Source organism: Hetaerina americana, unplaced genomic scaffold, assembly GCF_022747635.1.
Source record: "Hetaerina americana unplaced genomic scaffold, ioHetAmer1.1.p SCAF_6, whole genome shotgun sequence".
Taxonomy (NCBI): Eukaryota; Metazoa; Arthropoda; class Insecta; order Odonata; family Calopterygidae; genus Hetaerina; species Hetaerina americana.
The window spans coordinates 17,611,473-17,624,419 of record NW_027287205.1 but is presented as its reverse complement, the minus strand read 5'-3'; the positions used below and the strand labels follow the sequence as shown (position 1 = coordinate 17,624,419).

General features: G+C 38.0%; 1 protein-coding gene across 1 annotated transcript in view; it reads left to right on the top strand.

Moving 5' to 3' along the window:
- mahj (LisH and WD40 domain-containing protein mahjong) overlaps positions 1–12,143 on the top strand; it is a 74,179-nt gene extending 62,036 nt beyond the window's left edge. Inside the window, exons 24-27 of the mRNA XM_071593963.1 lie at positions 4,048–4,264; positions 5,871–6,028; positions 8,290–8,398; positions 11,644–12,143. Of these exons, the coding sequence (XP_071450064.1) occupies positions 4,048–4,264; positions 5,871–6,028; positions 8,290–8,398; positions 11,644–12,143 (984 nt within the window). The remainder of the gene's footprint in view (positions 1–4,047; positions 4,265–5,870; positions 6,029–8,289; positions 8,399–11,643) is intronic.
- Positions 12,144–12,947: the final 804 nt, after the last annotated feature.

Sequence of the window (12,947 nt, the reverse complement as noted above, 5' to 3'; positions counted from 1 at the left end):
ATAAATCCTTTTCTGTCTGATCCATGTATTTTTTGTGACTGCCAACTTGAAAATTCATATTGCATCTTATGCGCCAGCTGAGCCAGGCTGGAAAGAATAAATCTCTTTGCATATGAAATATCTCAGAATTAAAATAGCCCATCATTTGGTTATCTGGGTTGGGCTATGTATGAAGAGATATTATGAGAAGAAAGGTTAGTGAAGGATAAGAAGAATGATATTCAGTTCTAATTGTTATTCATGTTACCCTCTGTAAGAACCCTCCTAAGAAAAAAATGAGTTTCATGCAGTGATTAAACTCTTTTGTTTAAAAGTTTTAACAATGTAAGAGATCAAAGCTGAGTTGGATGAAGTTTACTACCTTGATCAAAAATTTCCCGGAATTTATTCAGAAAATTAAAAATACAAGTTTATTCATCTAAATCTATATTGTCCCCTTCAAAGTAATCCCCATCGACTGCAACACACTTATGCCAGCGCTTGATCCAATCCTCGAAACATTTTTTATATTCGGTTTTCGGTATGTCCATCAGTGCTTCCTGCGATTTTTCCATTACTTCCTCTCGGCTGCTAAAACGCGTTCCCCGTAATGGTTTTTTAACTCGATTGAACAGAAAGAAGTCACAGGGAGCCAAATCAGGTGAATTCGGTGGCTGTTGGATGGTATTTGTTGCATTTTTCGTCAAAAAATTACGAATAATGATAGCACTGTGCGACGGTGCGTTATCATGGTGCAAAATCCACGAGTTTTCTGCCCACATTTCTGGTCTCTTTCGGCGAATTGCTTCACGCAAACGTCTCATAACGCCCAAATATTACTCTTTGTTTACTGTCTGGCCTTCTGGCAAAAATTCATGATGCACTACACCGTTGTAATCCATGAAAACCGTCAGCATTGCCTTCTTTTTTGACTGAAAACGACGTGGTTTTTTTGGTCTCGGCTCATTTGGTGAACGCCATTCACTTGCCTGATGTCTGGATTGCGTGTCGTACTCATAAACCCACGTCTCGTCTCCAGTAATGATCCTTTTGATGAATGTGGGATCGGATTCAGCCTCGCAAATCATGTCTTTTGCGACGTCAACACGGTCTCTTTTTTGCATGAAATTGAGGTCTTTTGGCACCAACTTTGCTGCTACACGACGGAAACCCAAATCATTAACCACAATGTCTTGGGCGGATCCATAGGCAATGTTCAAGTCCTCCGCTATTTTTCTGATGGTTAATTTGTGGTTATTGACCAACATTTCTTTTACTTTATCAATTTTTTCACCGACTTTCGATGTCGATGGTCTGCCACTGCGTTCATCATCTTCGATTGACTCACGACCACTTCTGAACCGCTCGTGCCACTGGTAAACGACCGTTTTTTTTAGAGAATCGTTGCCGAAACACTTTTCCAACATTTCCAACGTCCGTGCGCCACTAAATCCGTTTTTTACGCAAAATTTAATACAAGTTCGTTGTTGCAAATTTAAATCCATTTCTGAAATTGTAAAAAATCGCCAACACACACAGAGATAGATGTACTCTTGGCTACGTAACTTTTGCAAATGTCAAGTTATGACACTAAGATTTAAAGGGAATATCAACAACAGATGTACCAATTTAACAAAAAAAACAGAACTCAAATCGGAACGATGGGAGCGCCACACGGTGGTTATTCCGGGAACTTTTTGATCAAGGTAGTATGACCAATCTGCTCCTGTGCTTGGGATTGTTTACAATTGCATAAATGAGGTTATACGCGGTTAAAAGTCAATATCTGTAAAAGAAGAGAAAATCTGAGAAGAGATATTGAGAAAAAAATAGACATATTTGGAAAAAGAAAAGTGTAGTGAGAAGGATGTGGAGATGCTACATTTTAATTCATTGGTAGGAATGGAGTTGGATTTATTTTAAATGAAAATATGAAGACTTTTGACAGCAAGGTGATCTCTGATGGCGACAGAGTGAGAGGAGTGAAGATGAATTCCACAACCAAAAACCTTCTAGTCATTCAAGTGTGCATGCTAACTGGCGATTAGTGATGGGGAAGTAGTGGAAGTATATGAGAGAATAGAGAAAATGAGGAGAAACAAATGGCTAGAGTGTTGCTATATTGTAATGGTGACTGGAATGTGAGTACAGTGGAACCTAGATTAATGAGCACCTTACACTAAGAGTAATTCGCATAATGATTAATTTGCTTAGTAAGGAAGAATATTTTTTTTTCAATGGCTCTCTTAACAAGCAATATTTCACATAATGAGTGATCAGGAGAAGGGAATTCCCAGGATTTTTGCATGCCTGCTGCTACAGTTTGTGTTTAGTAGCTGTTCTACTGGTCTTATCTTAGTGTTTCCAGTAATCACATTTTTCAAACTATGTTATGGGCATGGAGAAGTTGCACAAATATGTGAAGAATGCAGCAATGAATGGAATTATAGTAATTGATTATTTTTTCGAGACTGCAATCAAAGCCATTTGACATTTTATTTTGTAGGGATTGATCTGTTCATAAAATTTCCTTCAGAGTAACTGGTCGATAAATGAAAATTGATTTACTAAACTTTGTCATGGGTACCTTTTTAAGGTTTTATTTTGAAATAATATTTAAGTCAGTATAATTTATATGGCAGAGATGAAGCAACTGTTGTACAACCTCTTTTCTGCCAAAACACTCAGTAGACAATGTGGTGCCATAAAATGATGGACCCAGAGGATTACTGTAGTGTTCAAAAATAGTTCAGTCATCACCGTTGAGTTTATATATACGTCCTTTCCTATTAAATGGGATTGGCCGCAAGGTAAATTGGAATTTTTTAGTCCATGTCTGTTTCTGTTATCTTTGGTAAATATCATTCAGCAGACTGATATCCAGGAAGTGCATATCTAGGTTTTTCTCCGGATATCAGTAATTACAGAAATATCAAAGAATGGAAGGAGCCTGAGTGATTGAAACATTATAGGGGTTATAATTTCCTTTGGTGTGTTCATTGTTTCCACAGTTTGTTTGCATCTTAATGAATGTTATACATGCATATTTTCATTATTGTTGCCTTATCAAATGTATATAGTAGGTCAAATACACCAGAACATTAACATTCACCATCCTGTGATACATTTTTAACAAGCATTTACAATGAATAACTGATAGTAGCTCTTTTCCACTTGATAAAAATATTTTTATTTACGACCGGGTTTCGATGTATTACATCATCATCAGGTCTCCACCACATCACGCCTGAAGCTACCCAATTTAAGCATTTACAAGTTGCAAAAAATGATTTTAAATTTTCAAAGACAGCATTGATAGATTACAATTTCGACTAATTCGCAGATGCTATGCATAACTTCTAGCCAATGGTTTGCCATCTTTCTTATATCAAACTGGTATAGTCTTTAAGATTGGCCGCTGAAAACATTTGGACATAATATTACAATTAGGCAATGCATGCTATGAAAAACCTGCTATGTCATAAAAATGTACAATAATTTATTGTTAATAATTTCCTGGTTGATATCCTCATACCTGTTCATAATGGTGTACTATGTCTTCATTGATGGCTATGATATCCTGAAAAGTCATAAGAGTTATATTAAAATTAAATTTAAAATACTTCGCCTTTCCACATAAACCAGTTTATGTGGAAAGGTGAAGTATTTTAAATTTAATTTCAATATGAAGAATTTCCACCAAGTGATGCCAGAAACTGTTTCATTTATCAAGAGTTATATTATGAATACTATGTGATTATAATTAAAATCACCATCGGTAATAGCAATAACTTATCATAGCTTATTATGTGATTCTGTAGAGACTATGAGCTGTCCTTACATCAAGATTTCATTGAAAATCGAGCCCTCAAAGTCTTGAGTAAACCTAAGTTGATTAATAATTTTGTTTGAGTTAACCTTTTTTATCTTATACATGTGTATTTTTACTTAAATGCATTTAGTAAATTGTTCTCTCATTTTCTCTTAGGAGAGCGTGAAAGAAATACCAATTGAGGTAATCATTTAATGATTGCACTCATTCGCATTTTCATATGGTTTACCTTTTAGGTGGTGTCCAATACAGAAGTCTGGGATCTGAGGACATTCCACCTGTTGAGGACTGTGCCGGCCCTGGAGCAGTGTGAGGTTGTGTTTGCCCCTGGAGGTGGCGTGTCAGTGCCACCAACCGCCATCTACACGGTCTCCTTAGAGCAGGAATCAGAAGAGGACCCATCATTTGAGTCATCCTTCAAGACTCTGGATGCCTATGACTACTCCTCAATCGGTAAGGAACTTCCTTTTCAATATATTTTTTGTGAGAACATGAGTAATAAATAATTTATTGCATTATAAGTAGCAGAAACCTTACAAATTTGCTCTCTTTCATTATTAAATAATGAAATAATTAAATTACTCATCGGAATAAACAGATAATGATTTCTAAATAATAGAACATTTATTCATAAATGGCATATTAAGGAGACAGTAGAAACAGTAATTTCAGTTAGCATACTAAATTCAGCAAATTAATAGATCAAAGAAATGCCTTGGATGGATTGAAATGCATTAACAAAATATAATATTGTTGCATTTGCATGATAGTCCATTGTTGTGATCAATGATGTATCTACTGTTGTACCAAATGTTGAGCTAAGACTTTCACTGTCAAATCAATCAAGATCCCATTATTGTGATGGTCAAGTCTTCCATCAGTGAGATGGCAATCAAAATGTCCACAGTTTAGGTTTTTCTGTCATGCACCATTTGTCCATTGAGGTAAATCCCAAAGCTGCAGATTCAAAGTTTATAAAAAATTAACATACCATGTTACTTAAAAAAAATTAAGAATGGAAAAGCTAGTCTAATCGGGGGTTCTAGTGTCTCCTATGTCTTCATTTCAGAGAACCCATTCCCGAGTGGCTCCTCCCTTTGTCCTTAACCCCCTCTATCTGCCCTCCCAGGAAGATTTTAAATCTTGGTTCAAACTTGTCTTCCTTATGTCACTGAAAGAGTGTGTTTTGGAGCTTGGGTTCCTAGTCAAAACTTTTATATATTCCATCCTCACTCCAACCCTTGAATAATATGAATTTTAAAACATTCTGCATATCCTTGTACTTACTTTACTTTAAAGCAAGCAAAATTAATTTTAAAGTAGTACTAGTAGTTTTAAGGAAAACGACCGACAGCTGAGGTCATTTGCACCATTAGAGATGGACAGGGAAGGATGAAGGGTGGAGAGAAACCCGGTGTCGGCATTAACCTACTCTTAACAAAAGGCCCCAAGGGGTCCATGGTGTAACGTCCCATCCAACAGATGGCATACTCACACAAAGTGCTCTCTCCAAAGCACCTCAAGGAGGGATTGGGATACCACTGAAAGATATCTGCCGCCTCTGGGATTCGAACTCGAATGTGAAGCCGCTATGTTATCCACTGCCCCATCTCGATCCCTGTTTTTTTATAGGAGGAATGTATTTTATTTAATAAATTGAGATTCTCGCCATAAGTAGAGTACATAATGTAAAAAGCAGGTGCAGAGGCTGCCATAAGTCCATCATTCTCATCCCTATATAAATGAGAAAAATCTTTTGAATGAAGACAGCAAGGCATTATATTTATTTTTAAATTTACATTTATCAAAAATTTGCATTAATTCAAGATACATAGTTAAGTATTTAATTCAATTGTTTAGCCGTTCAAACAATTTAGGTTAATTGGGTAAGTAATTCAGGTGTTCCATTTCTGGCATGAAAAGTTGGTTTTACTTTAAAGTCGGTGTTTTATTTTGAAATATTATGTTAAAGTTGAGCTTTTTTTAAAATTATAAGACAAATATGATATGTGTGCATGGAGCTGAAATCTGGAAATTGAGTTTTCATTCATTGTTTCAGCAACCATTGATGTGAAGAGAAACATTTACTACCTCTGTGTGAATCGGTTGGACACCCAGATTGCTGTGGTTGAGAATTTGGGAATGTTCGACAGTGTACAGGAGTCCACTGTTCGGCTATATGACGTTGGACGAAGAAAGGACGATGAAGATGAAGGGGTAAGTGAACAAGTAGCTAGTAAGTGAATGGATCAAATTTTTGGTTCAGGGTTTGGCCCGCAAACAGCTACTGCCATTATAAAATAGATCCCATGGAGATAAGCAATTTCTCAAGTTATCCAACTTTCCCTTTCCCTTCCAACCAACTGAGGAAGTTTTTGAGCATGTTGTAGCCACCACATATACATGCAGAAGTAATATTTTGGGATTGGCCATCCGAGTGGTTTTGGTCAATTATTAATCAAAACCACTCTTCATCGATTATTTTGATCGATCCAAGGATAAACAAAGTTTAACAGTTATCAATGGTAACAATTGGATTAGATTACATTTTTGGGATTTTGAGGTCTCATTTCATCAATATTCCTCCATATCGAGCCATTTGATTACTGATGTTGGCAAACATCTTTCAAGGGATGGATAGCGAATTGGGGAGAAGTGTTTGATGGGAGTGAGCCAGATTTTGAATTCAGAGAAAAAGCTGTCATTTTTGTGATTTTTAGGCTTGATGTATTTGTCATTTGACAGATTTGACATGTGTGTGTGGCCATTAAATTAGCTCCTTAAGTATTGTGAAGTAGGTATTAAGATTGCAATTGATAAGGTTTAATAAGAGAATAGGCCTTAGAAAATTTTTTTTATTACGTAAGATTAGTGAATACAAAATTTTAAAAGCCCACAAGGTACTTTCATAGCATAATGATTATGGTTTCACGACTTCTTATGTAAGCTTGATGGTTTTGAATTTTGATTAAAGGACAAAATAGTGATGATTAAATATTGAAACTGTGGTAGTTAACATGACAATTTATACTATATTCTATTGTTTCAGACTTCACTTCGTGGAAGTATTTAATATCCATACTAAAAAGAAAGACTCGTACTTTTCCACAGATTTTATTATACGGTACAACAACGCGTTTCACCGACTTGCGGCATCATCAGGTACAAATTTGCAAAACAGACAGAGCAAGAATATATACCCTCAGGACAGAGTGGGGGCGGGGAGGGTTGGAAGGACACGAGAGGGGAGGGGGCTCGCAGGTGCGTTGATGGGTTGTTTTGACCATTTCCAGGCTAGTTTCTCGGAGAGGAGTGGGGAGGGGTATGGGAACAATTGCTCATTACAAAGTGTCGTGTTGGGGTTCACCAAGTGCCTTCTAATCTCTAATTGCTCGAGAGCGTCCATTTTTAATCCTTTTGGGAGTGTGTGTAATATCTCTGGGACAAAGTCACTGCTGTGGTCGAATTCTTGTAAATGCTTGGCAAAGAGAGAGTTGTTATTCTGATTTTTGTGACATCTTGCGTGTTCCTTGACTCGTAACTTGATATTCCTGCCGGTCTGACCGACATAAACGCTGTTGCAATCCTCGCATTTCAGTTTATAAATGCCTGATTTGAGAAGGCTATCCTGGGTGTCTTTTCAATTGGCTAGAAGTTTGGAGAGGGTTATGGGTGGGTAGAAGGCTGCTTTGAGTGAGGTGGGTAGGCAGTTGGAAATCCTATATGAAAGATCTCCCAGAAATTGGATCGAGCACCACTTAAAATCTTTGGATACTGTGGGCTGTGATACGAAAATGCTTTTTATGGCCATTGCTTTTTGTTTTTTCCGTAGTAATGTGTCAACTAGTTCGGGGTTGTAACCATTGTTGGTAGCTATATTAGTGATATTGCAAGGTGTCACAAAAATCAGAATAATAACCTTCTCTTCGCCAAGCATTTACTAGAATTCGACCAAAGCAGTGACTTTGTCCCAGAGATATTACACACGCTCCCAAAAGGATTAAAAATGGATGCTCTCGAGCAATTATAGATAAGAAGGCACTTGGTAAACCCCAACACGACACTTTGTAATGAGCAATTGTTCCCATATCCCTCCCCACTCCTCTCTGAGAAACTAGCCTGGAAATGGTCAAAACAACCCATCAATGCACCTGCGAGCCCCCTCACCTCTCAGGTCCTTCCAACCCTCCCTGCCCCCACTCTGTCCTGAGGGTATATATTCTTGCTCTGTCTGTTTTGCAAATTTGTACCTGATGATGCCGCAAGTCGGTGAAACGCGTTGTACCGTATAATAAAATCTGTGGAAAAGTACGAGTCTTTCTTTTTAGTATGGATATGACAATTTATGATCTTTCTATTATATAACCACAGAACTGACATGTTAAATATATTATTCATGCTATTTGGCTTTGCTCTTTGCTGATGGCTTGTAGGTAATGTTTGATTTCATTTGTCTGCGTGTTGTTTTGCTCCAACAGGAAGACGAGGAGGAGGACATGGATGGAGGGAGTGAGGATGGCTCTGATGGCTCCGATGGTTCTGATGGCTCTGGTAGTGATGATGAAGATGATGATGACTCATTTGAAGGTTGGTTAAGCTCTCATGGTGATTTGCACATTATCTTGAAAATAGTGTGTGATTTTTAGACCCCTCATTAGCTCGGCTGAGAAATGGTATGGCATTTAAAATCAGGAGATGCCTTGAAAGTCCTTATTCATTGGAGAACCTGATGTGGAGGGATAATTCCTTGGAAATAACAAAATATTCTGAAAATCCTAAAGAAAAAAATTCTCTGGAAATGTCATTGCTATATTGTATGCAAGATTTTGGGCTGTATTACTCATTTTGTAAAAGTGTGGGCATTTAATCACAGATAACAAAGTCAAGGACTTAAATGTCTCTCCTTTTAATAATTCCCTTCTGCGGCCATGCCCAGAAAGTTTGGCTAAGAAAATTGGAGTAGGTATCTTGGATGCAGCCATAAGTTTCAATGTGATTGAACCCTAAGTAATTGAATTTAAACTTAGCCTCTAGACTTAAAAATGTGGTCAAAGGTTCTCTGATGAGAAAAGTTACCACTTAGTCCACTGGAGTATTATGAGTCACAATTGACAAGCCATTCATTTTCCTGGCATAAAAGTACAAAACAGCATTAAATACCTTTGGAAAATTGTCGTATTAGTGGCAGTGAGTTCTTCTATAGTGGTGACTAATGGTTGTCAACCTATAAGTATGTTTTATAAATATTAGTTGTAAGATTGATTGATTCCCTTCAGTATCATTGAACGTCCATGCAATTCATAAACAAGTTTCCAAACCAGAACCTTGAAATGAAAACTGAGCTTTCCTAGTCAATTCAATTGAGCATTACTGTGATTATTGTATTATCTATATTCAAGTTACTTGTAGATTTCTTGAATGAAAATTTGACGGAAATTTGGGAAAGGGTATATATAAATAGCTCTTGCACAACATCACAACCTGCAGTATCGCTGCTGTCATATGTGATTGGATTGGTGAAAAAATATACATACCTAGCATTTCATCTTAATAAATGTAGGAAAATTGATTAAAAAAGAAATTTAATTCAAAGTTCGTGATTTGTTCCAAAGGTGTACAAGTTGCAAACCATATTTTCAATACAGTCAAAAGGAATATGAAATTGAATGAGGATACTTGTTCTGTAACAATACCTAAGAAACAAATTGTCAAAAGTAAGTTTCCATTAGCTCTCTTGTTCCATAAATAATGGCAGGCAACAGCATAGGCTAAAGAAGCATTTGAAAAAAGAAGGGAATTGATTCAATGTATTCAAATAAAGCCACAAAGGAAAAGTCTGTAATGATTTTAATGTGGCGTCTATGCATGTAAATGGCTTTTAGGCATATTCTTGGAGAAAAGAGGACAAGTTTAGACAGGAAGCTTTTGAAATGTTTTGGGTGTGGAGGAGAAGAAAAGATAAATTAAGTTGGAGGGGGAGAAACTGTGACTAATTTGTAGGACAGTGCGTATTAGGGGATGACTCCATTAAATGTCACTGTTGCGGCATCTCCTGCAGTTTCTTTGTAATTTGTAGGAAGCCGAAGGATTGGATTGGAAGGAAAGATGTGATTGCAAATAAGAGAATAGGCAATGCTCATGATGTGTAGCATATAATTGTGTTTTGGAACTATCCCAAGCCAACAAAACAGTATCCCTTCATGGATGTGATGTCCGACTTAAACTCCCCTACTAGGGTAGAATTTGAGATGACTAAGGTGATCACACAAGTCATCACACCATTATCGTCTTCTTTTCATAATATCCCAAAGTGGAATTTTTCTATCTTCAGAATCTGTAAATCTTAGCGTAAATTTTTTAAAGAGTAATTAGAAATGAACAATGGGTGATCCCCTCCATGTCCCCTATCTGTCACCTCCGTGGAATGTGTCGTGGCTGGAGGTGGTTAGTAAGAATTTGCAATTTTGTTGGATTTGGCATTAGGGCTCACAAGCTCACTGCTCACCTAAACACAAAAAGGAGAAAATGATGATCAATTGTATTTGGTTAAAAATTCATTGAAAATAGTTTACACTCACACTCACTAAACTCTTGTGCCATATAATTAATGATAGATAGATAGTGGTCTTTATTTGGGCGAAATTGATCAGGAAATGTTACCTGGAGTGCAAATAATCCCAAAGTCACACCATTTTAAATAGGTATGGAATGAAGATCAATGTAAACAAAATTAAAGTTTTGAAATTTTCATAAAAGAGGGAAGCTATTTTTACAATAAAAAGAGGAACTAAATTTTATCATTCATCTAAAAAATATTGGTCCCTACTTTCATGTCTATACTTGCCATTGCATAGCAGCAGTGCAATTAAATTTGTGGGAAACTAACCATGTTCACATAAGATGGAATAAAAAATTATTATGCTGTACATTTTTATGTATAGATTTTGTAAAATCATTGGTTAAAGTTTGAAACTTAAAAAAATCCAAGATAGTAGATAATACGTTGCAATAGGAAGAAACTGGACATTATTGGAACACATAACTTTAAATATTATGCAATAACTCCTTTGAGGGTGATAGGCTTTTGTTTACTCTTGCAATTGTTGATAGCTTGATTTCCCACTTATGAGAACTAATGGTGAGAATGTAACTGGCACTAGAGCCCAGAAAAAGTGGGACTGAACGATCTTGGCTGGATTTAATTTTGGATGTTTTTGTTAACGGGAAGAAATGAATATGTTTCTTAGGAAACCTCTGTTAAATGAGTGTCCTGAAAGGTTATCCAATATGTGAGCTGGTTTCCAATTTCTCATACCCAATTATAAATCCTCATCGTCATTGATGAAATTCAGTCGGGTATCCTTCAGGTTATATTTCTTAATAGCCTGATATTCTTGTAGTTTACTCTCCAACTTGAAAGCTCTTCCTTTCTTTCCCTTCTACTATAAACATTGGTATCTCATTTCGAATCATTCTGGTGCACTATGAAGGTGTTGGTTCTGTATTTTGGTTTTTTCTTTCCAAAGAGTTATCATTCTACACACTTTCGTGGACTCTCACTGTGCCTTATGGGAAATTGGCTTTTTTTTTGGTCTCCTGAATTTCTCTTGCAGGAGTTGAAAGTATAAAGAAAAGCCTTTCCTGTCATTTATGACAAGTTTTAACTTTTAATTCTCAGTCAATGTGCTTCTTTTCTTTGACAATGCCTAAGATGAGGTCGCATAGAGATTATCCTGTTGTGTATATTCCTAAGAGAGAAAAAATTTGTATGAAGATTTCTGCTAGCCATTGAATGTTCTCAACATTTGTACTCATCTTGGTCATTCCCGCAGCCAACAACATCCTGGGTGATTGGGAGCAGGGCGAGAGGAACGGCGGTGGAGGAGGAGAGGGAGGGGGCAGGCGAGCGCGCAGGCGGAGGAGACGGAGAGGCCACGTGGGTGCGGTGGCTGCTGGGGGTGGAGGGGGGGAGGAGGCCGCTGCTGAGGATGCCCCCCATGCAGAGGGGGCAGGTGCAGGGGGTGCAGAGGGCGCAGGGGCAGCAGGCGACAATGGGGGCAGGGGTGTGGAGGGGGAGGAGGGGGGTGGGGCCATGGAGGGTGAGGGATGGGGCAACGATGCGCCGCTTATCGAGACTGATGATGATGATGACAGCACCACGACCCAGGGGGGTGGAAGTAGCAGCAGCAGCAGCGTAGACATGAGCACCGATGACCTTGATGGCCTGGAGGCATTGGCCATGCAGGTCATCTTCAACAGCAGTGGGAGTGACGAGGAGAGTGCCATGCCACGGAGGACAGGAGGCCGGCGTCTCAGACGTAGGCGTCGGTGAATCATTCCTCCCCTGAGGGTACAATTGGTCTTGAGCTGCCAGACTGGGCTATCGGGCCCCAACTCTTGCTCTGCCTCCCTCTCCAAACCTCGCACCCTGCATTTGTGCGCGTGTGTGTGTGTGTATGTGTGTGTGTGTGCGTGCCTGAGTGGTGATTGAGATTGGTTTGTTTGTGTGAATCTCAGTGCCATGCACAGTGCTTGGTTCTATTCATGTTGGACTTGGCCAGTGCCATGGTTAATTTTTCTTTTAATCTGAAATCTTCCATCATCGTTTTAATTGTTGATCATGGGTTTATGTCATGCATGTTTGGGTGTGAATTACACGTGCCACAGTATGTATAAACCAAAAAGACAGTCAATATTAAAGACTGATGTCTGTGATCAAAGAGTCAAATGTATGGTTTGAAGTGGATTTTGATGGTGATGCGAGTGGGTATCTGCAGGTCTGCTTGTCGCCCATATTGAGAGTATTAAAATACAAGAAGTGGTCTGTATGTGGTGTTTATTTCTTTTATTTCACGCAATGAGCTGTCAATTACATCTTGCTAGCGGTATCTTGATGTGGCTAATGACTCTGGGATGAACAGGTTGCTGTTTTATTGAGGGAGGTTTCAGATACCTGCATTTACTCCTGACATCTTCTAGCTGTCATTTTTTTTAATGAAATTTTCAATCACTTCACAATTTGAGCTTATAGAAGAAAAGTATTTGAAGGACAATTACCATCTCAGGTGGTCAAATGCATTCAATGAAATTCAAGTAAAAAATCAATCAGCAAACCTGGTGACCCAATATGTCTCCA